Raw genomic sequence first — 24,664 nt, forward strand, 5'->3', positions numbered from 1 at the left:
CGGCGTAGCACTGCTAGATCGGAAGGTGCCCAGTAAAGCGTACACCACCATCACACCTGTTCACTGCGTTGAGCTGACAATCGGAAATCTCTCGCACATCACGCACCAAACATGTTCGGCACAACACCACTGGACACGCAGATACGTTCAGCAAGTCCATAAATATTTCGAGTCGTTATCTTTGGATTCAACAAGACGCTGTGAGCTCTCTATCTACATGTGTACCCTCGCACCACGATACCATCGGTGCACTCCACTTCGAAGGCCAGGCAACGCAACACACAAGTAGGGTGGTGTGTCCTGTATTATTTCCCAGGTGCGCATGTAGCTTTCGATGCACTGCCCCCCACAGCCGATGCCCATTTTCGCATTTCCTGTCAGCCTTCCCTTCACCCTTTGCGCTTCTCCTTCCTGTAGTATCAGGGCAGTGGGGATTTGGCCCCTTCGTTGGCCCATCCCACCCTATAATGGTGGGGCCCTTGAATTATCCAATCCCAACTGAGGCGTTGCAAAAGAGAGAAAATCCCAAGGATATTCATGCAAAGGTGATGCCATACTCGGGTTGTCAGCTGAAACCGCTAGAATGCAACATGCGAACATTGTATCCACGGGATGACACCGCAAATTATTTTGCAATGACTTACGCACTTCCTTGCATAGATATTTCACTTGACGGCACTGGCAGTGTCCTTGGTAAAGTGTAATCTGCCACGGATGTTACAGACAGCAACAAACATACCCGGAAATGGCCACCGATACAGTGCACTGGTGGGAATTGTGCTTTTAAAGAGGGATGCTCTTACAGCTATTGCCTTTGAATTACTCCCTCCTTCTCAGCCAATCGAATGGTACAGCATGCGCCACAAAGAGGTTCTGCCATCGAACGAGTCAAGCAACAAGTGTTTGGTCGAATATCGCTGAAAACCAACTCTGTAATTCAATTTTCAATTTCCCTTTTCTGTCGCACAAATACGCTTACCATGAATCGGCAGAAATACCGACATTTCAGGTACTAGTATGTACAGTCTTTGTCAAAATTTTGTGGGCCAAGCGGGAAACGCGCAGGCTGCAAAAAGTTCAATGTACAAGCTTACGGCCCGAGCGAGGCTGAAACTTTTTATGCAGGAAAGCTAGAGAAAACACCTTTCTTTCTTAGTGCGTTAAAATATTTTTGTCACATTTAAAGGTAAAGCCAATTGTTCGGGCCCAGAAAATTTTGACAAAAGGTGTACAGGTCGGGTACTGACAGGCATTAAAAATTTCAAAGCAGCACAACTTCCGCTGCAGTCTGGTGCTGGCCAACACTGCTTTAAGAGAGCTTTGGGAGGCCTTCTGTCAAAGTCTACAATACCACGGTGAAGTAGCCTGCATTTAACGGCAGTTAAATGCAGGCTACAGTTAACGGCAACACTTACACAAGGACTGCGGTACTTGCTACCAAATAGCTGAGAAACGTCCCGTTGCCTTGAAGAATGTGCCACCACCAAATAAAATTGTTTCAAGTGAAAAAAAGGCACAAGCACTCATCCGTGCTATTCTGCTACACAATATCTTCGGCTAAATTAATGGCCCTCAGTTGTGGAGACAAACACTGCTTCTTTCGATATGACACGCTCGGGTAGTTTGGCCACTCTGTCGCTGGCAACCGATTCCTGAAGCGAACCGTGCTCTGAAGGAAAGCCCTGTACTTGAACATATTGCTTATGCACCTGCATACTCTTCCCATTTCAGACAGGTTTCTGTGCCTGACAGAATTCCTCCAAGTCTTCGTATTTGTTTTCAAAAGGTTCCATTACTTCCTAGTCATTTCCAGTTAGTGTCCCAAGAGGTATTTCAGGAGACTGGTACGAGAGTCCCTGAAACGTTTTAAAGTAGAGCATTTTTGAAATCGCCAACCTACAAAAGTGTGTAATGTAAAATGCCACGAATAGAGTTTTCAACCTAAGGGTTGGAATTGACTGCTTACCTCCTCTTGTTGACATAGAACAGCAATACACAGTTAAGTGAAAAGCTGGTTGTACAACTAAAGCATGACCACATCAGCTTAATTAAGGAAAGCGCATGCAGTGTGGCCACATCAAGTCGCGGCCGAGAAAAACGAGACGTCCAGGTTATGTTCAAACACTTCTCTTTTATTCGGTACAGCCAGAAAACAAAAATACCCAATTGGCAGGAGCAGTGATATGCTGTGTCCGGGCCGCCCACACACGCATCTCGGCACAGTTCCCCACCCACCCATATCGGCCCGTTTCCAGCCACACGAGGAGGGAAAGAAAAAAAAAAGTACGGATACCGCCTTTTAGAAAAAAAAACCAAGATCATATTTTGTCCAGCGGGCATAAACACAACCTAGAGCACACACAGAGATACAGTCGAGACAAAAACAAATTCTGTGCATGTTGTTCAGCTTTTTCTCGCAAAAAGCTTGTGCTACGCGTCTTTTAAAAGTGTATTCCATTGTCCCGGAAAAAAAAAAAAAAAAGTCTACGTTGCGCTGCACCAATAGCAGCGAAGCGACTACAGTACTCTCCCCTACATTTGGCACCTTGCAGTCGTGAAGCAGGCAGACAGGTTGCACGTCACCACCAGCGAATCAGAGAGAAAACACAACTTCGGACTCACTGACAGTTTTAGACGTCGGCAACGGTTTTCTTGTTAGTTAAAAGTTCGTCGCCACATTGAAAAACTTTGCGGGGCAGCCTTTTTCAAGTGCGTTGTAGCGCTTTTTTAAACATGAGAAAACAAGAACCTTCAGCATTCCACTCGTATCAGACAAAAACTTGGCAAAGCCTGCGCGTTTGCATAGTAGCCACAAAATAAACTCTGCCTCGCAGACTGGGAAGCACATTTTCAAGAAACGCAGCGTCTCCAAATGCTCTTTCCCCCAAATTTGAAACAATTAAACCGCAGTTTTGATGGGCACAATCACCCCAACTTACATGTTTCGCTTATACGTATTCTTTTTTTGGGGTACGTTTGACGTCGTGCAAAAATACAACGTTTGGACGTTGTGCCAACGCCGCTTCGAGTACTCGCTACACAAAATCGTCGTCGTCGGCCGCCAGCCGCTTGCGCACAAGTTGAGGGCTCAAGTCCAGCTTTGTCAAAGAGGGAGGGGGGAGCAAAGACATGTATACGAACACATGGAGACACACAACTCGCGCTTGGAACAACAAAAAAAAAGTAATGGCCACACGTACACACAACACGCACGCTCTACTAGGTAGCATCGCAACCCGCTTCACAACCCTTCCCGGCCCCCCTTTATCTGTGAATACGTAATCTACAAATACGCTCGAAGTAAAGTGAAATAAAAAAAATAATAAAACGCACACCCACGACGGCTAGGCCCGATCAGAGACGTCGCGTCAGAGTGGCTAAATCGACGATTTCTCGGACGTAGGCACTGACGGCGCTTGACAGGTACGACGCAAAAAGAACAAGGACACCTCGCTGCCGACACACCCAACGCCATTCTCGTTTTTCCCCTCTCGTCATTAAATATAATGTGAAGTCTCTAGACTAGCTCTGGGAGATAACGACACCCAAAGAGAAGAACTGAAAAGGGGGAGGATGGGGAAAAAGAAATGATCCGGGGAGACGCGCAGGTTCACGCGGCGGGAAAATTCGAAATGAGATAGATGCAGACGCGACGCCGAACGAGGCGACGCAAAGAACGGCAGCGCTCTTCTTCACCGACTCGCACTGCAAAAGCAAAACTTTTCCCTCAGACTTTTTTTTGCTAGGTCAAGTCAATTTCAAAGTGATGGCTCCCAGAACGCAAAACAAAACCTTCGTGGTTGCAGAGTGCGGCCGCCAAGAGCCCCGTAAAGAACTCCGGCGTTCCTCCGCGAGGAAGAAATGAAAGAACACACCCTGCACTTTAGAGCTTGCCGGCTTCATTACAAAGACCAGCCGGAGGGAGACACTCAAAGGGAGAGGGAAAAAAAAAAAAAAAAACGAAAGAACTTCGAAAGCTTCGATGCACTACTTTGCCGTGCTTCAGAAGATTTTCTCTTACAATGCTTGAAAAATGGAGACATTGAATGCTCTACGCGATGGCAGAAAGCCAGCGGCAGGTGCAGAATGCCGCTTTTTCACTTCATCGGACGTCGCGGTGTTAGCACCTCGAGACGCGCGCTCCCGGACGCACGCTTATTGGCAGTATCAAAATTGGTTGGGAACGACGGCGACCTACCGGGTTTTTCTTTTTTTTTTTTTTTTCGACAAAAGCGTCGCATCGGGTTGTGTAAATAGATTTGGGCTCGGTTGGGAAGACAAAAAGAAGAAGAGGCTCCCTTTGGGCAAAGAGGAGGAGGAGGAGGAGGAGGAGGAGGAGGAGGAGGAGGAGGAGGAGGAGAAAGTGAGGCCACAGCTTTCTAAAACTGCCACCTCACTCACTCAAAACAGGGGGAAAGGAAAAAAAAAATCTATTAAATACGTCTTGCACTCTGAACACAGAGTTGGGGTCAAAAGGGGGCAGTGCAGAAACATTGCAAGCTGGCAGGGACATTTGTCAACGTCTTGGCTCACAGCTCACAACCTCAAGTCTGTCCTCTGCTTGTGGGTCGGCAAAAATTTCCACTTCCGAGAGGAACTGTTCGCAGCAAACTCGACAGAAACAAGTTAAAACCTCGTACTTAGCACTACCGCCTGTTGTACTGCCAGCTGTTCATGGCACCCATCTTAAAGTTAACCTCGGTACCAGTCTCAGCCACACATCGATTCCAAACTACATCGGCTTCAAACTTACTGAGAAAAGCTCTCCCAGGTTAGCGACCTCTGGTTCATAGATGGAAAGTTTTCATTTTTCCAGGGGGGGGGGGGGGGGGGGGGGGGGAGCCGGCTATTCCCTTCTTATAATTTATTCCTGTATGCATATTTAAATGTATTTTTGTGTGCACATGAAGCACACAGTTTAAAGCTAAAAAAAAATGAAATGGAATAAAACACCGCAGTCGGCACCTATGCTCTGCGTGGCACCATTACAGAGTCCGAAACGACCGCACAACTAAATTGCAAACTGCAACGTCAGCGATCAGCTGAGGTTCCCACCAGTTTGGAATGGGAAATGCAGCAGAGCTTCTTTCGCAAAACCCTTTCCAGGACTCGAGGCAGAACAGAGCATAAGCTCATCTTTGGTGAACCGTGCATTTGCCTTGCGATGCCCTCCGGCCAGCTTGGACAGCCAGTTTCATACAAAGCTTTCTCTGTGGCACACGCCTTGCCCTGCACTGCCCCCCGCCTCACAGGGAAGGCGAGAAGAAGAAGAAGAAAAAGTGTTTTTCTTTCCACTTGTTTTGCTTGCCAGAGGAGAGAGAGAGAGGAGAGGGAGGGGGAAAAGAAAAAATAAATAACAAAGGAAGGCGCGAAGGTCATCTAGAGGTCGCTCTCCCCGTAGAGTGCTGTCGAGAAGGACATGTAGTCCAGGGCCCCGGGCACAGAGCCGTGTCCTTTGTACGCCGCCATGCGTCGAATGCAGTACTCCGCCTGGTCTGGCGGCAGCTCGCGGCGGAGCTCTTCGGCTGTGATGTATGGCTGTTGAAGGAAGGGAGAAAGGCACGAGTCAATGGCACAGTTGCGAAAGATATCTGAACCAATCATCAAAAGCTCCCGGCGAAATGAGCAGCTGCTGCAAAAGGCCAATGACCGGAATTCGAGATGGTGAACAAACACTTACTTTAGCCGAGTGTGTGTGTGTCACAATAGGCTAGGGTCCCAAACGCACCACCAACCCAACACTTTTGTACTTCCATGCTTGTGATTACAATGCAAAAATACGGCCACAAGTCGCCAGTACACAGTGGGCTTACATGCGAGTCAAGTAGTGACAGGCTCCTAAAGTGCGACTTTTGAAATTCAGTCAAAGCGTCCAAGAAACAGTGCATGTCAAGATACTGACAGTTGAGAGTCGCCAACTCGATACGTTCCAGCTAGTGAAGCACTTTGAAACCCTGAAGAAGTCGACCAACGACGACTTGGCTATGCAGCCTGGCAGTATGACACGTCGTTCGACTGCCGAATAGGACGTATCACCTCACCTGTGGTCTCCCACAAATCCTCCATTCCTCGTGTTAAAATTACAACACATCAACGGACTTCCAAATGAGCTAAGGTAAATGAAGGGGCGTTTTTGCGGCTACATTGAACGCTTCAAAGGTCCCAGACACTGCCAACTGCACGTTCCAAGTGTCATTCAGCCATGACAAAGCGAGCGTCACACCCTCACTAAACAACGATGCCTGGAGTGACAATCGCCCCCCCCCCAGGTGACGATGATCAAGTCGGTCCATCTCACCTTGTCGCCAGCCAGAATCCTGAAGGAGTCGATGATCTGCTCGGCCGTGTCTCTGTCTGTGCTCTCGCGGGTCATGAAGTCCAGGAAGGCGTCAAAGTGGACGTAGCCGGTGTTGTTCGGGTCCACAATGTTCATGATGCGCCGGAAGTCCGCGTCACCCTGCAACGCGACAAAGAACGCCAATAGTATCAGCAACCTGCAGCAGTGCAGTTTAATCTCGTTAATTTGACCCTGTTAGTTTGACTTATCGCTCAATCCAGCAGCGTTGAAAGTAAGGAAGAAGAACCCACCAGTTCGAACCATTCGCAGATCCAGAGGGGGGGGGGGGGGTTTCGATTTCCTGACTCCCCCCTCCTTAATTTCTGAATACCCCCAAGAAGACGACCCCACAGGTCCTAGAGAAAGCCTAGTCGGTGATTTTCTCTATTCCTTGTATTTGTGGTTTTCTGAAATTTTGGTGAATAAAAAAGGCTACTCTTCTCTACATCCTCCTCATCATTACCGCCATCATCAGCACTGACAGAAGCTGACCCCTCCCTCAGAAAAAACCGGGATCCACCCCTGGTTCGAACATGGAAGCACATGGCATCGGTCAAGTCAAACCCCAAACCAACAGATCACGTGTATTCCGCTGGCTGCCCACGGCAGCCCTAAAACCTGCCATCCTGAGAATGATGGGATTCTGCAGACTGCATGACAGTCACAGATCCACCATGGGTAGTAGTATACCTGAGCAAGGCAAAGGCATATGTGCTGCTAAGAACACGGTTTCATCCTGGCCACGGCAACCGCTTTTCCTGATAAAGCCAAAAAAATAAAAATGCCCTTAAGTTTAAATTCATACACAAATTAAATCCCCACGTAGCCTAAATTAATAAACCTGTAGCCATATACTACGCAAGCCTCATAGTTCTGGTGAAGCTTTGGCCCATGAAACCTCAATTAAAACTTTTTTGCCTAGCGGCTGTGCTTACTGCCTCGGCATCCGATTTCAAGTTGCCCTGCCTGAGGGAACTTTTGTGTAGTTTTCCTTCATTGCGACACCAAAGCAGTACTGGAAACACTTGACGCATTGCAGCATAATGATGCTAAATGTCCAAAAGGCATAACAGGCTGTTTACGGGGCTTGCAATTACTCCGCTTTGCCACCATTTGTCAATCTAGCCTTCCGGATAATTTGCCCAAATAACGTGGCCCCACGAAGGTAGAATTGGCGGGACTGGCTTGTACAAGCGTAGTGTTTTAGGTGATGTTGTCTGGATCACCGTGCATGTGCTGGGTACCCCCAGGCCACCCCGTACAACTTCGATTGATTGATTTTTATAGTTTAACGCGCCGACGCAACGCAGGTGATGAGGCGCGCCGTAGTGGAGGGCTGCAGATTAATTTTGACCCCCTGGAAATCTTTAAAGTGTGCAGAAATCTTGCGCACACGGGCGTTTTTGCTTTTCGCCTCCATCAGAAAAGCAGCTGCCGCGGCCGGGAATCGAACCCGCGACCTCGTGCTCAGCAGCACAGCGCCTTAGCCACTGAGCCACCGCGGCAGGTCTTACTGCAACTTCGCTGAGCTGCCCCAAAACAAAATCTAGCAGCCGAAGTTGGTCTCCCCAGTTTACCCAGTGCGACTGTGCTGAGCTACCAGGAAACCAAATTTAGACGGAACACCTGGTCCCCCCCGTCCGCCCGGTATGGCTCGGCCGACCTGAAGGGCCTGACCTCTGGCCCTTCAGGGTTCCTCAGTGCGGGTCAAAGCACCGTGGTGGACGCGCTTTCTTTGCCTCTGCGGCCGAGAAGGGGACCCAGACTGCGTGCCCACTTCATGCACTGGTCGGAGGACCAAGTCTGCCAGGAAACCAAATCCAGACGGCAACGTTGCCTGGTCCCCGCGTCCACCCAGTACGGCTCGGCCGACCTGGGCCGCCGCCCAGAGGGAGGAGGAGCGGCGTACCTGGCGGTCGTTGCGGATGCTGTAGCCGAGGCTGACGAGGCAGGACTTGAACTCCTCTGGGGCGAGGCGTCCCGTGCGGTTCTTGTCGAAGTGGTTGAAGGACATGCGGAACTCGTGCAGCTGCTCCTGCGTGATGCCCTTGGAGTCGCGCGTGAGGATCTGGTTCTCGACCTCGTTGATGTTGCGGTGGATGGAGGTGAGCAGCTGCTCCCAGCCCACGCGCAGCGTCTCCATGGTGTAGTGGGTGTAGCGGTTCTCGAAGATCATGGCCTCCTGCACCTCCTGGTGCGTGCGCTCCAGCTCCTCCAGGTGAGGCCGGTACTGCGCCGCCGCCTGCTCGTACTGTTGCAGCCGCTTCAGCTGCTCCTCCAGCGAGCCCTGGCAACCGACAAAACTCCAGTCAGGGGTGTGGCCAGAAACATTTTTCAGGGGGTCTTCCAACCCAACAGTTAAAAAAGAAAGAAAAAAAAACAGAAAAAAAAACATTGTGCACCGAAACAATAACTTATTTTTGTTTGCTTATCTTGTTTTTGTTTTTACATTTAAATTTATAGATGAGGCACGTAAAAAGCGAGAGTAAACAAAAAGGCTGAAAGGAAGGGGGGATGCACCATTTATAAAATTTTGGGGGTTGTTCTGAACAGTTAAAAAAGAAAAAGACAGTATGCGCCCAAACAATAACTTATTTTTGTTTGCTTATCTTATTCTTGTTTTGACATTTAAACTTATAGATGAAGCGTGTAAAAAGCGAGAGTAAACAAAAAGGCTGAAAGGAAGGGGGGATGCACCATTTATAAAATTTTGGGGGTTGTTCTGACAACGAAACACCCTCCCCCCTTGGCTACACCCCTGCCCTCACTTTGTATAACAGAGACCTCCAGACTTCGTTGAGCGTGATGTGCTCTCTCTACACCACTGTGGGGACCACTGATTAGGGCAAACGAGGCGATTTTGTTTCAACGATGAGTTTTGTAACGGTTAATTAAGAGCTTATGTAATTACTGCACTCATTTGTTCCCGACCTCCTGCGAGAATCTACGCAAGTCCACTAAAGTCTGAAAAACTTTAGAAACCAAGGGTCGTCTATCATCACCCGACTTTTGTGGGGTTGGCTGTGAATCAGTTCCGCTTTATAAAAGAGGAAACGGTGCAGGTAGATTTCCAACAAAAATGTTTTTTTTTTTTTAACGGAGAGTTCTATCCACTTTTGGAAGTGAACAGAATCAGTGTTTTGTTTGTTTTGGGGCACATGAGGGTCAGATTTGGAAGAAAGAAAAGACAGCAATATTAGGAAAACTGTGTGCTACAACTTCCTTTTCGCGTGAAGCAGGTGCGGCTAATAAACTCCGTGGAAAGGTCTGCGCAGTAAGGGACAAGCTACAGTTTCCAACACTTGCCAGGTCTACTAAGTGGACTCAGAACTTATTGTCTTTGTACACCACGTGCAGAGACATCTGATTGTAATTGGCCCAGCTATCTGCTGCAGAGGGCTGAACATAAGTGCCGTGCTAGAGGTGAGCACTAGCGAATCGGTGATTTGTATCATGGCCAGAGAAGAAAAGGCCACCTATAATCGCAAGCATTGTGACTGATGAAGATATTTCTGTAAGTTGTGATGTGCCCAAGGAATCGAAGATTGATGTTCGGGTGAATACGTACCAAAAGATAAGTTTTTCTTCTTTTTTTTTTCCCCCCAATTTTCGTCTGTCTTCAGAACACTGGTAGACTCGTGCTAAAATTAGCCCTCACTACTACCGGTGCGCCCACAGATATTGTGGATCGGCCTACATCCAAGCAAAGGAGGTAGTTGTAACAGATACTACAAGAGACATGTCTCAACAATCACCGCAGTGTGGCATCACCCCTACATGAGTGGCCAGCAACAAGTGCTCCTGCAACGACGAATTTCAACCCCTGCTACTTACACATGCAAACCCTGCTGCGTCCTCCCACCCTATTCAGCCAGTGCCCCTTTTCGCTCAGCTCGTGAAGCCAGACTTCCAGACTTGCCTGCATTCCCATGCCCAGGGCCGCCACGGCGTCCATCTGCCTCTCGATCCAGGGACCGACGACGTTGGCCTTCTCGGCAAACTTGCGACGCAGCCGCTCGTTCGCTGCACCACTCGGTCAGGGAGAGCAACACCACTGGCCCTTTGCCCCCACTTGTCAACCTGGCCTTCCGGATAATTTGACCAAATAACGCCGACCCTTGAAGGTAGAATTGGCGGGACTGGCTTGTACAAGCAGCGTTTTAGGTGACGTTGTCTGGACCGTGCATGTGCTGGGTACCCCCAGGCCACTCAGTACAACTTCGCTGAGCTGCACCGAAACAAAATCTAGCAGCCGAAGTTGGTTTCCCCAGTTTACCCAGTACGACCAGGGCCGTAGCCAGAAATTTTTCCGGGGTGGGGGGGGTTTGGATTTTGGGAAGGGGGTAGTTTTGCTGAAAGCAACAGCAGTAAGTATTGCTTACGTGTTGCCTGGAAAAGATTTCGAGAGGGGTTTGAACCCCCAAACCCCCTCTCTGGGTACGGCCCTGAGTACAACTACGCTGAGCTGCCAGGAAACCAAATCTAGACGGCAATGCCTGGTCCCCCTGTCTGCCCGGTACGGCTCGGCCGACCTGAAGGGCCTGACCTCCGGCCCTTCAGGGTTCCTTAGCGCGGGTCAAAGCACTGTGGTGGACACGCGTTTTTTTGCCCCTGCGGCCGAGAAGGGGACCCAGACTGCGTGCCCACTTCACGCACTAGTTGGAAGCACCAACGGTGATTTCTAGGGATGCACGAGAACCTCCTTTGTTCAGGCAATGCACTAGAGCCAGAATTCAGTGCTACAGCACCCGACAATGCCTCAAACCCGCTCAGCTACACTGATGTTGATTGCTGTCTACTCAGCTGGCCAAAACTCATTTTCAAATAAAAGCCGGCCTGCCAGGCTGCTTTCTGCCGTCCTATGGGAAGCAGGCCTCTCCCTCTCTCCCCCCACACACACGGTGGCCAGAAAGAAAGGATACACTGCTGCCTCATGAGCTCGGCCTGGAGGACTTGGTCCCTCTTGGGCACCAGCTGCTTCACGTCCGCCCACTTGGTGGTGATCACCTGCACGGGCACAGGAACTCCTCAGACCAAGGCGGACAAACATTCTGGTACGCAGGCAAGCACTGCCACTCTACAACAATAACAAAGGGAAACTGAAGAGTCACTGTTATGCCAACAGGAGGAATAAGTATTATTTGAGTATTAATGGGTCGTCGGATAACGTGGGTCAGGCATAAAATTACGTCGCACAACTGATGTTTTTTTTTTGATGCATTGTTTCTACAGCAACTTCACCGGAACTCGACTGGTCCGTCGTAAAACCTAGATTGCTGCAAAACCCAAGGTCGCATAACCAGGGGTTCCACTGTACTGATGCCAGAACTGCTACAGCCATACTCATCTTGCAGACGCCCAAATCTTGCCGTTCACTTTGAGCTGCACATGTGCAACTACAGCCACAAGCCACGCATATGTAACACGCCTCTGACAGCAGACCAAGAAGAGCATCATCGCAGGGGTGCGTGTGCGTGGAGAGGGGCGCACCCACCTGCGAGGTGAGCGTGGTGTAGGGGTTCTCCACCCCTCCGGGCACCTGGTACTGGCTGGCAATGGCCTGCACCTCCTGGGCCAGGCCCGTGATGGCCTTGTGCTCCTTGTCCGCCTCGCCCAGGGTCTGCTTGAACTGCTCGTGGGCCTCCATCAGGCCCTGCATTAAGGGGCGGGGGGAAAAGGTTTGCGTCTCGCATCAACATTCGGGGAGGAAACAGCACGCAACACTGCCGGCCACTTCATACCACACACGCACGCAACAGGGTCTTTCCATCATGTGTAAACAAACAGTGCTCGCGGGTTTCAGTGCGTAACCATCAACGGGGCTCTTTCCGCTGTTCATGAATAACAGGTTCATGAAAGCTTGGCTCAACTCTTGGAGAGTGGCAAGATGGTTTATAAATAATGCACAAAGCAACGGAGGAAGAGAGAAGCTGTATTTCAATGTGCACATGATCTCGACCGGGTTCCTATTACTGCATTTCACATTACAAGTGGTAGCTATGTAATTTTGCTCAGGGTCAGCACCTCTGGAAAGACACTGCGCTGCCATGATGGATGCAAATGCCTACGCCTTCTTTTTGTCTCTTGGGTATCCTTGAATCCCAACCCTTGTTTACACCATCACAATCGTGCAAAAAACTTTAGGGGGAAGGACGGTGAATTGGGAGGCAAGCAACTAGAATTGAGCCTTTCATAACAATGCGGAGCTGTGACAACAAAACTTTGAGGGGACCCTAGCGTCTGCTGCCAGTGTGCATTCTCTCGGTTTGTACCGTTGTTCGGTGCTTTCCTCCCCTTGCTTCCCAAAACACCCGCTCGCCTTGGCGTCACTGTGTAGAGCAGACTTTTCAAACCCTTGCCTGAGGCTAGGGCTGTATCGACCGTCGCGGCGATGAAGCGATGTCAGGGCGACGGCCATTCCGCTCTGTTTGGGGGGCTAACCTTACCTCACCGGCCCACTTTGAATGGAACCCGAACCCTCTCTCGTCCGGACGCAAAACGTGCGCTCTGTGTGGGAAACGGGTCGTAGAGACACCCTACAGGATGTCTAAGGTATGTGACGCTTTCTCTACTGTCCAGCCACACATCCATTGCATCGGCAAAAGCTTGCAAGCCCTGCTGGTTGCCGACTTGTGACTTAGGTTGTTACTTCGTCCCTACGCTTACAATAGGCCACTGTGAGCAAACGAACCGCGTCTCTCTCGCTCCTTCAGGCTAATCGTTGCGCCCCGGATTTCGTGCCGACCGCTCAGCGCACTGCTTCAGCATGGCAATGACGCGCGCACTTGCGCCTGGTGCCTTATGGCCCCTTTCACCTAAAGGGAAGTACATATGTGCAACCCATGTAGCTGGGAGGTTGGTGTAAAATAAGCGTCTTCTCTCCATACCCTGGGTATCTTTTCCTTTGTCACCCCTACTCCACCTGCCCAATAGAGGCGGTGTTGAGTTGGCATGATGGCGTTTCAGCCTCGTGAGCGTGCTCAAACAGTTCGAACCCACGGTGGTTCTTCGCAGTGTGCATGCTTGTATACCTTATGCAATGCACGGGTTATGCATATTGTGAGGTAGAGACCGCAATTTGCGCAATAGCAAAGTTTCTTACATACACACTGACTTCTTGCACTTCATTCAAAGATAAGATTGGGTGTCCAAAAGAACAACAATCAAATGTTGAAAAATAATAAATGCTCGGCAGAAGCATACATATGGTCAGAAGTAAAAATGAATGATAGGAAATTTTAGGGTAAGAGTTTCTGCCCTTGCCAAGTATTAAAGGAGCCATGAAGAGAAAATGCAAGTTGGTTTTATTCGAAAGATTTCGTGTTTTATAATGCCCCCAGCGCTTGTCCGGATACAAACGGTGCTTTATTCACTGAGAAATTAAACAATTTAGGTTAAAATTTTTATTTTCCCGCTCAATCGTGCGTTTTTGTGGTCCCAAGTGACATCACGGGAACCGACCTCTCTGCAGCCTAGAGTACCTTCATTCACGCATCCGCCGTACAGGGTAGAGACACGTAACGCTGGCGCCGCCATGTTCGGTTGCTCGCTCGCCGCCGAAGCAAGTCATTGTGTCAAAACCGCGCTAAAATTATCGCCGCAACGCGGTTTACTGAAGAAGTTTGAATCATATTGTCTGTTTCGCGTTGCTAGGTCTCGTGGGAAACGAAAAGAATAACGCTTTGAGCCCGTTGGCCCAATTGCGGCGGCACGGGACCGTTCAAAGGTTGTCTCCACCCTGTAGCGGTGTTGGTTTGTTCCCGCGTTTCTTTACGTTCCGTAACCTAGATGGCGCCACCATACCGTGGCAAGCGTTTGGTTTGTTTTTGCCCGCATTTAAACCTGGCTTGTTTTTGTTCTGGGAGAAAATATTCGTTCCCTGAAACAGTGCTCGCTCGACAAATGGGGTCACGTAAGACACCGTTGCTTGCGTCAATCGGCCAGTGTCGTCTGAGAAAACCCCAAGCCCCATAGTGCTGTGCAGCTAAACCAAAGCATGCTGTGCGCAGTACGAACAGCAGAACGCATCAGTACTTCTATGTTTACATGTGCTTTCGTAACTTCCACTGTTTGTCCCATCATTCCTATTGCTTTGTAAAGAATGTGCCCTAAATTTAAGCGCAAATCGCTCGTTCGTCTAGTTTGTAAGCTCTACCTAATTTGCGTCTGCTTCTGCCAGCCTCCGCCAATCGCAGAGCTTAGCCCATGTGACATCACAGGTTCTGTTGCGGGAAATAAGCTGGTGGGTCGCATGACCATTCCCGTTTTTCCTAATTATGTAGCTTATTTGAGCGAAGTTTACGTTAAAAGTGGTGTCAGTATGATTCTAACGAGACAATCTTTTGAACGAACCAAACTTGTGTTTTCTCTTCATGGCTCCTTTAAGTACTCAATTAAGAGGGCAAGTGTTAAGTACTCAATTGAGGGGGCATTTTACCTTTACCTAGAATTTGACAGCCATTAATCAGAAGTCATATTGTGCGACCAAGCCACTTTTCTTTAAAATGTCCAGCTACTAGCAACAATCCGTGCACCAACTTCAGAGAGACCTCATTTCAATCCAATACCCACTCAAACGTGTTTTTCCCTTACTTTCTGCAGCAGTGGGCCACTACCTGCACTGGTCAATAACGCTCTTTTTTTGCACCTAAAGACATACCCTCTCCTTAAAAGTGGGTGGGGAGGGGGCTTCCTACCTGAATCTCCTCCATGGTGTGGACGATGAACATGTCAACCAGGTCCTCGCGGGCGCCGTCCAGCCAGTTGTTGAAGGGGGCCACCCGCTTGGCGAACTCCAGGTGCAGGTGGTCGATCTTCTCGAGGACGCGCTCGGCCTCCTCGAGGGCCGAGCGGCGCTTCTGCGTCAGCGTGCCCAGCCGGTCCCACTGGTCGCAGATGCGCTGGCAGCGCGCGTTCACCGAGGCCGCGTCGTGGTAGCCCAGTGCGTTCAGCTCCTGCGCGATGGCAGCAATCTGCTCCACGCGGTCCTGGTGGGCCGCCAGGTCGCTCTCGAAGGCCTCGTGCTTCTTCTTCAGGGCCTTGACCTCGTTCAGGCGGCACTGCCGGAAGTCCTGGCTCTGCAGCATCTCCTCCTTGCCCCGCGTCCACTCCTCGTGGATGTCCGCCTTGTGCTTGAACTTCTGCGCCAGGTGGTCCAGCCGCTCCAGCCTGCACATTCGTTCCCCCTTTATTCAAATTGAACAGTGACGGACCAAGGGGGGAATCCCTGGGGCACACCCAAACGCCCTGGGCCTGTCACTGAGGCGGGATGCACTTTGACAGTGGCATCACCGAGGCACATATGAGAATTCGCCACCACGCAAACAATAAAACCATTCAAATTTTGGAGGTTTTACAATCTGTGGCAGAGGCCTGTGGATTGATTTTAACATCCTGGGGATCTATGAGGAAGCCAAAACACGAAGGTGGAGGGAGCTCACTCCCTATGTTTTCTCTCTTTCAACAGCGATGTGCCAAGGCCAAAACCCTAAAGCACACCACTACCCTCCGGTCAACTCACCGCATCATCTCAGAGAGCAGCCACTCCTCAAAGCCCTTCTCGGCCGTCTCAAGGCCCTTCCAGGCACTGGCGATGTCCGAGACCATCTTGCCTTCGGAGGGCAGGTAGGCCGGGCGATTGCTCAGCCGCAGCTTGGTCTGCAGCGTGTTGAAGTTGGTCTCCAGCTTGGCCTTCTGCTCCACCCGCGGGGGCTTGTGGGCCCGCCGGTAGGCACGAAACTCCTCCAGCTTCTTCTGCACCCCAGGAAGGGTGTTGTCCGTCGTACGGTTCTCCAGCCACGGCGTGGTCCGGCGGATCCAGTCCAGCAGCTGTCAGGGTTGGTGTCAAGGTGGAGTAGAAACAGTAAGCGGTGCCCAAAGAGACGGCCTACACTCTGTTCTTCGTTCCAAACGCTATGCAACAACGGCATGACTTCCACAATGACACCAAGACGACCCAATGATGGACGGAAGCATAGCAGATAATTATTTTAAAGGGGCCACGAAGACAAAATACAAGTTTGATCCATTAGAAAGACTGCTTTGGCCTGATAAAAATGACACCACTTTTATCACAAACTTCAAAGCAACCCCTGAGATAGTATTGAAGTAAACATTTGAAGCAGTGCTGAATCCCCAGCCACTTCTCAGCGATTTCTCTGGGACGTCGCAGAATGTTGTTTGTGGGACTGGTGGCTACCGACCTAAGCCACTGCCAAGAAACGTGACTGGGCGATTGTGGTGGGGCCCCCAGTTCCGTTTGATCGTATCACTTGAACGCTAATGGGCAGTCACCATACTGATCACCATGCTTTTAGTGCTGGCCCACATTATGCCATTTGTCCCCGTCCTACGTCTCTGTAGCAGGAAATCTGAAGGTTATGAGAAAATTTCTCGCGTTTCGTCCAGTTGAGAGTGAGTTGCCAAAGGCCAGTTTTTTCAGACTGAACGAGTTGTACTCTGTCTTCCCAGCTCCTTCAAGACACAAGCACAAGACAAGGTTCCCCACACCAGTGGTAATTCTGCAAATACCTTCCGCTCCAACCACTACACGCACAGTGCCCATCACTAGATCCCACTGAATAAGCTCACGGTCGCTTGCACGTCTAGTTTTCTGTCTTTCCACGTCCCCGACTAAACAATTCTTCCTTCCGACAGCAGACTCTACGCAGACCACAGCTAAGTGGCACCCACCACACTTTCCCAACACTTCACACCTGAAAACCCACTGTTAACTCTCTGGCACAACCACACCATGATCTACAGCGAAATGTTGCTACGAGAAACAGAGAAACGCATTCACCACCAGGGCAGAACGACAATTGTGTGGAAGCAAGCCAACACTTCCCCACCATCCAAATAACCGCAAGGGTGGCTGGCCTCAGTGCCCTGTAGCACCCACACGTTCAGCCTTTCACATAAATGCTACCTGAGCGTTGGCCACACCACATCTGCTTCGCAGTAACCCCACTGAAAAAACGAGAACAAATTTTCCACCAATGCTGCAGCTCCCTCCATTTTTACCTCCATTTTCGCTTACCTCACAGCCTACTCTGGACATTACACAACAAAGTGGTGACACAGATCATCGAGTAAGGGATCTCGCTACTGTATGGAGCAAGAATATATAGGAGGGAAAATTCTCCCATTCTTGCATGAAACAAGACTGGGGGAAGAAACGCCCATAGCAGCTAGAACAGGCGAGTGACCGGATAATGTCACAGTGAAAACTAATGCAGTCTACGAATCTTCACGGCTGCAACAGTGAAGAAGGTAATAGCGACACCTGATGGACGAGACGACAGTGGCCGCAATTCACTCCATGGCTGCGCAACAGTAGGCCGGCCACAACGGCCAGGCAATTTCTTTTCCCGCAGCAAATGCCACTGGCTTTACCCACGCCGACTGCCCGTGACGTTTTACGGCTCCCCTCTGAAGCGATGTCTCATTCTTACTCCAAGAGTTGCCATGACAAGACCGGCAGCAACAAGCACAGCGAGCAACAAGGAGGCGACTCACATCGCTAGCCAGGCGCTCGTACTCTTCCATGAGCCGCTCGTTCTCCTGGTTCACCTTGAGCACCTTGCAGATCCGGTTGGCAGCAGTCTCGGCCTGCAGAGTGGGAACTTGCTCAGTCAAACACCTAGACCTGCCTCTCTCAACCACATCATAGCTGAAAGCCAATGCACTACGCCCTATACACAACAGACATGCAGGGTTATCTGTCCTAGCATGAGCTCACTCACTATGTTTTCTCTTCTCTTTCTTTCAACAGCGATGTGCCAAGGCCAAAACCCTAAGGCACACCAGGCTTCCTTGCTTCAAGCTCAAAAGGTACTCTACTCCAATCTGCATTGTCCCATAGCTTATATACAAGAGCTGTGGCTTATTAACTTGCCATCACAGTGGTAACAATGTGGATGCTGCCAGTTTCACATATGTCACATTTGCCGCCAGTTTCACATATTATGTGACATTTGTAAAGAGGTTTAGAATAAACTTTGAATCAAGCAATGTTAACTGACACCAGGATAAAAGCAGCCTCATGAGAATATTACTCGCAATAAATTTCGATTTCCATTGCACCAGTTCAAAGTGGTAGCTTTGTTTCGATGCTCAACGGTGCGCTGCTAAATTGCGTTGTAAAAACAGATGTGCAACTGGCTGTGCCATGCCGATGACACTAACTAAAATTGCTTCAACTCCACAAAACTTTGCCTACAAAAAAAGGCCAGCACTTTAAGCCTTTGTTCCCAAATAACACAATGCCCCATTTAGCTTTGTCATTACAAAGTAACAATGATAACACACAGCGAGTTCTAACTCTCCTTGCAAACAAAATGCTGGCCTTAGTAATTTGGAACACATTTAGTACCTACTTGCAAATCTTTCGAAATAAGCAACAAACTGGTCTAACACTTAAACAATAAATTAAAGTTTGGAAAATTTTGTATCTCTTTCTTTACTTGTTTTCATCTCTCTCTCTCTCTGTTATTTCTTTTCTAAGGCGCATTTCGGTACATTTTTTCAAGAGAGCTCACTCTTTCATAGGCTACAGTATGCTGTAAACACTGCCCATTTTTCAGAGGTCAAGAGCCTATCTCATCATTACGACCATGCCCCTTCCCTCTTTCGGATAACTAGACTTTTTTCTAAGCCAACATCAAAATTTCAGAGTGAGTGCTTGCCAAGTGTTTCACATTATGTTAGAATGCAAGCTGGAACATGCACAATGCGTCAATCAAAAAATGCACAGACTAGATGCAACTCACGGGACGAAAGCTCGAGCAAGAGGGATAAAAAAAGAAAGCAAAAAATGCCCAACAGCTACAACACTCCCTAATGTGAAATTCAAGGGCAACTGTTAAAAGTTTCTGATTTTGCAGTATACTGCGACAAATATTTTGAATCGTGACGACGATAGTGCTGCGAGTAGTGTGGCTAGTGCAGACAGTGTGGTTGTGGGCACATTGCAAACTGTGCACGGAGCAGTGCGCAGGATATTGTGTGGGTGCGTTTCACAGCAGTCGCTGAAAACAAGCCTCAATCAACAGTCAAGCGGCAACCGCTTCCTGCTCTGTGGGGCTGTCTCTCAGGGCCCCCAGTTAAGTGCTGTTCCTTCTGCAGCGCACACTCTACTTGTGACCACCTTGAGTCGGAACAACAAGTCAGAAACAGAGCATGAATATGCTTCATGCTTCTCTTCCACCTCCCACAACTTCTGCTCCTGCTTTCGTCATGCTTTCATCATTCTTCCTCCACTGCGCTCCGTGTTTGCTACCTTTAATCCTCCCTTTTAATAGATCGTTTAAGTTTTTGCTAACGCCACCAAACCCACAGACAGGTGTTTAGGAGCTGCATTCTAATAGTGGGGCTGATCTGGAACATGTTTACCGGAGGCTTCCTATTTGTAGCCAGGTTCTCATATCTCCGTGTTTGCTATCTTTCACCCTCCCTTCTAAGAAATCGTTTAAGTTTTTGCTAACGTCCCCAAACCCACAGACGGGCGTTTAGGGGCTGCATTCTAATAAAATTGTGGCTGATGTGGAACATGTTTACTGGAGGCCTCCTATTTGTAGCCGGGTTCTCATATCAGGCTCATTTCAAATCACTTGCACATGGTTCAACAAAATGGTCACCTGCTTACTTCCCTGTTTTTTGTCCTCAACAGCCGTGTCTGTCCCCGTCCTTTACTTAAAAACCAAATTCTTTGCTCATGCAGTGCAGGGCAGCAATTTATTTTATGCCCCAGTGTCTCTAATTTACAAACCTATAAAAAAAAGTAAACAGACCAAACAGGCACAATTCTAACTTTAGAATCTAGTCTAGAGATAAGCAACAACTAAGTACCTGTGTGTATATCAAACTTTTCATTGGAAATCATATCCAACTAATAAAAAGCGAGTACTAGTGACAAAAATTGACAGCAAACAGAATTCTGCAAGGTTTTTAACTACATAAAAAAAGGGCTTTCCTTTTCTTTTGTTGTTCTGATCATAGAATGCAACGCTGCAAATGCTGCCTGCAACTTCTGCACTGTTCTGAGCAATAAACAACGCCTTCCAAAAAAGTGCGTATTAAGTATCCTAGTCAAAATAGCGAGGAGGTAACTGCGCATTCAATCACAAGTCAAATTCCCGCGGTATTGTGCGCAAGATTCATTGCTGCGCTAAATTTTTTTGCACACCCAAGTTAACCCGCCCCTGCATATAACCCACATCCCCACTTTCCGTCGACGAATGAAAAAAAACACATGTCCCCGCGTATTGCCCGCGCATTTTATACACAAGAGGATGGACCAAATCTACTACCCAAGGAGCATTGAACATGCATTTATGCAAAAGAACACACCTAGCTGGCAACGTAACTAGGTGACTCGCTGCATACATTTTTTTAGGTTGGTATGTTGTTTGAGCTGTGTGTGCAACATAAGCACCGTCAATGGGATAACAGTGGCTTAGTCGCTATTACCGCTGTAGGGGAACCACGGCCCAATGCGCAGTGAGGTGAAGCTGCACCAAAGGAAGTACCTCGCATATAATACACGCCTCTACTTCACCCCTGAACTTTTAGCATTTCTGGTGCAGGTTATACATGTGAAAATACGGCATTTCACAATTGTGGCACACGCACCAGGCTTCCGGGAACCGTCCCTGAAAGCCCCGCCCCTCTGTTTACCTGCTGGGCTCCCGCAAAGGTGTGGTAGTAGGAGGAGACGTAGGTCATGATGGCGCGCTCATCGGGCATGGCTGTGCTGTTCATGTCTGCCCTCGCACACACCAGGCAGCAGGGGGGGGGAGGAGAGAAGACCACGGCACACCACGCAATTAGTGTCGGGCGCATGCAAGACGACAAAACAAGGCCGGTAGTGCTGTTACGGACCCCTTCCTTGAAATCCACATGCTCACTCGCTTTTTTCCCAACTGGACACATTACCGGGACATTTAGCGAACATCGGACATCTGAGCTGGTCACTTCATACGTGTCTGTCCCAACACTAACACCAGTAACCACTGGACATCTCTTCACACTAGCAAACATTTGCTGTTTTTTGTGGAGCATTCATGTTATGCATCCAGCATAACCCCCTGTACGGCAAGTGTTGACCGTACTCATTCACACGGCCACCTATACCCCTGCTACACTAGCGTCCAAATGTAACTTGAACCAAATGTCATTTGACTCAAATGCGCAGTTGTGCTGCTCCAATGGGTTTTGACATGCCATTCAGCTCAAATGACATTCGAGACAAATGAGCACCCAGAAAGACATTTGGGGCTCTCGAATGCCATTTCTAGTACTCTCGCACGCAGCATTCTAAGTCAGCATAAACAAATACATTGCTAGCATGCTTAAAACAAACAAGATAAACTTAATTGTAGGACTTTGTTTACTTCTAATTCACTTAAAGGGGTCCTGAAATACCTTCCGCCGATGCATGGATGTACATGTAACCAAATAAGACAATGTATTAGCAATCTCCTCCCGCAAGAATTTTGTTAAAGCGATGAGTATTAGCTGAGAAATCGTAAATCAAAAACCGCGCATTATCGTCGCGCCGCGTTTCCTCCTATTTTCAACTGTTGACGGCGCGCGAGCACTCCCTCCCATGATGCTGCACTAGTCAGCGGTGACGTACTTCCGCATTACGCTCCTCCGACTGCCGTCTGCTACGGGCAAGTTTTGTTGACACCATGAATTCCGCACTCCGCTCAAGGATGGATAAGCGAACGAAAAATCTGGCCGCATATGTGCGGTGGCCTGGCCTTGCCCTTTCGCGGTGTGCGTTGCTGCAGTGCAGCACATGACTTTTAATCGGCGGCGAACTCGCAGCCGCTGGGGAGGATCTTGCGCTCGGTCCCTTTAATGCACCGCGCACTGTTTATCCAAAAAGCGCCGTATCAGATGTGGCCCCTCTGGTGCCGGGTCTTATTTTGCGGCGGTGGTAATTCCTGCCGGCGCCATGTGAAAAAGCCATTTTACACCAATACAGAACCCGTGCACAAAACGCTTCAATCATGTGACCAGTTCAGCTTGGGGCGACGCGTGGTGAAGAGCAGCAACATTGGCAAAACATGCTCCGGCGCGGCTCTGAGCTTTCTAGTGCTGGAGCGAGCGCCTTTCTTTGACGATCTCAAACATCGGTTGCCTTGGCAACAAGGCACAAACCGCCCCAGAGGTCAGTTACGGTTGCGTGATCCCGGTTCAGCTCGGGGCCCCACCTCGCGACATGTGGGTACTGCAGACGTACCACTCACTCTCATGAGGAAGTGTGAGATGCGTTTGGCATTACAGGAGGCGATGGTGTGTGTGTTGTGGACGCCTTTGTTTCGCGATGAAATGCGACGTTGTGCTTCTGCGGGTGGATAGTGCTTCCCATGGTCTGGATTATCTTTCTCGAGCGACGTACGACTCAACCTCGCATGGGGTATGTGCAGTGTGCGTGGCTAAAAGCCATCTCGGCTTGCGCGCCAGAGTTAAGTGACTTGCTGTTCGTCCCCGCAAACCGCGCGCGAGGTGAGTGCCGAATTTACGACGGGCAGGAGGAGGCAACCCATCGTCTGTCAATCGCGGTTCAGACTTGCAACGCATGTTGTGACGTGTTCGTTCGAAACGCGTCTCTGAATTGTTTTGAAGTGGAAAAAAATGTATCCTTCAAACCCGGGCATTCGGCTCAGGGCGTTCTCTGCGATTGCACGAAAGAAGTGCCACGGGGCTTCAACGCTTTCTTTATGGAACGTACTCCGGTAAGAGAATATCCATGTCGTGTTATGGCCGTGTTGCATTCAATACGAACGGTTAAGCGTTTGTTTACACTTGTTTCGTTTCTCGTAAAATGTCCAAGCACTCCGGCACTACGCTGGCAGATCAGCCGGCGAGTCGACGCTGAGCAGACGACTCATCTCTTTGCCGGAAGTGCGTGAAAAAGCCGCCCAATAGCAGGATGTCTAGCTCATGACGAACATCTGGGAATCGATGATGTAGACATGTGAAGATGGCGGCGTCCAAAAACACGAAGGAAAGGGTGAGAAAAAAGCGACAAACTTTGCAACAAAAGTGTGAGCTTTCCGCTGCGCGTAAAAGAGTAATACTTGGCCCAGATGACCTTGACGACCCAATCTAACGATTGCGCTACTTCATTTAGTGTGCTCAAAATGCCTTTCAGGGCCCCTTTAAAAATCATGATATTAAGATGTAATAATTCCATACTCTCAGCACCAGTGCCAGCAAGCGACGAACTAGTGTGCCCAGATAGCAAAAAAAACCTCTATTGCAATTCAGAATTAAGCAAAAACTCTGCCAAAGCTTACGTTATTTATAATTTGATATCGTTTTACTGCCAAAGACTGCTGCTAAATTTTATTGTTGCATTCTTGTGTAAAAACAGAACTCGACAGGAGCAGCGCCATGCAGCACGGCGAGTGATTGTTAAAGCTTTCGAATGCCATTGAAATCGTAGTGGAGCACGGCGGATTATGAATGGCATTCAAAGCCACCCCCATTTGAGCCGAATGACATTCGGACGCCAGTGTAGCAGGGGTATTAGACACATTATCTATAAGCACTCCACACAAAGTAAGATAGGCCTGTCACACTAAATGAGTTGGGAGAGCTGTTATATTTAAAAATTAATACTACTTTCAAGGGCAACATCTTTCTTGCATAGTACACACCCTTCCCTTCTTCGATGATGCGCTTTTGACTACAGCTGTTCGACTCAAGTGGCACAATATAGTTTTAAAATACTTCGTGTGGTTTCAAAAGTAAAACAGCCACTTGATTTTTCCGCTGTCAACTCACAGGATCAGCCCATGTCACACACACAGCGACGGGCATGAAATTTTAAAAACTTTACACAGACTTCCCCCAATTTTCGCACAGATTTCGTCCAATAGCCCAAAAGATCTCATGCTCAGTCGCACACTCCGAAGTTTCCCATGGTTCAAATCCCCAAACACAGCACACAAAAGATAATGCTGGAGTCAAAACACAACACACTATTCGGGAAACATCAGGCATCGAGTGGGAGTTGTTCTGCTGGTCAGTCAGTCGTTAGGAGGTGGGGAGGAGGACTACTGGGGGTGGTCTCCGTTTTCAAAGGCCGAGCCAGGGCATTCCAGTGCAAACCTTGCACGCGTTGCTGCTTTACCTGCTGAGCGCCCTGGAAGGCGTGGTAGTAACATGACACGTACGTCATCACAGCCCTTTCGTCTGGCTTGGCAGTGTACACCATGTCTGGACGAGGGGGGCACGGGGGAGCACAAGACCGGTCAGCACCCCTCCCGACACTCCGAACCTTTCTATTTACACAAACATCACTACCCGGAA

At 49.2% G+C, this 24,664-nt stretch overlaps 1 protein-coding gene across 2 annotated transcripts in view; it reads right to left on the reverse strand.

Moving 5' to 3' along the window:
- Positions 1 to 2,111: 2,111 nt before the first annotated feature.
- Positions 2,112 to 24,664, reverse strand: part of Actn (alpha actinin) — a 125,230-nt gene continuing 102,677 nt past the window's right edge. Inside the window, exons 6-15 of one of the 2 annotated variants that reach the window (XM_077681801.1) lie at positions 21,014 to 21,099; positions 17,855 to 17,947; positions 15,858 to 16,165; positions 15,034 to 15,505; positions 11,832 to 11,990; positions 11,260 to 11,344; positions 10,257 to 10,360; positions 8,247 to 8,624; positions 6,299 to 6,457; positions 2,112 to 5,538 (exon numbers count right to left, since the gene is read on the reverse strand). In XM_077681801.1, coding sequence (XP_077537927.1) covers positions 5,380 to 5,538; positions 6,299 to 6,457; positions 8,247 to 8,624; positions 10,257 to 10,360; positions 11,260 to 11,344; positions 11,832 to 11,990; positions 15,034 to 15,505; positions 15,858 to 16,165; positions 17,855 to 17,947; positions 21,014 to 21,099 — 2,003 coding nt within the window. In that variant the 3' untranslated portion in view covers positions 2,112 to 5,379. Of the gene's footprint in view, positions 5,539 to 6,298; positions 6,458 to 8,246; positions 8,625 to 10,256; positions 10,361 to 11,259; positions 11,345 to 11,831; positions 11,991 to 15,033; positions 15,506 to 15,857; positions 16,166 to 17,854; positions 17,948 to 21,013; positions 21,100 to 24,485; positions 24,572 to 24,664 lie in introns of both variants that reach the window. The other variant, XM_077681802.1, reaches the window with a different exon arrangement.

The sequence above is a fragment of the Haemaphysalis longicornis genome, unplaced genomic scaffold, assembly GCF_048455015.1.
Source record: "Haemaphysalis longicornis isolate Haplotype H1 unplaced genomic scaffold, Haemaphysalis longicornis Haplotype H1 scaffold_8, whole genome shotgun sequence".
Lineage (NCBI taxonomy): Eukaryota > Metazoa > Arthropoda > Arachnida > Ixodida > Ixodidae > Haemaphysalis > Haemaphysalis longicornis.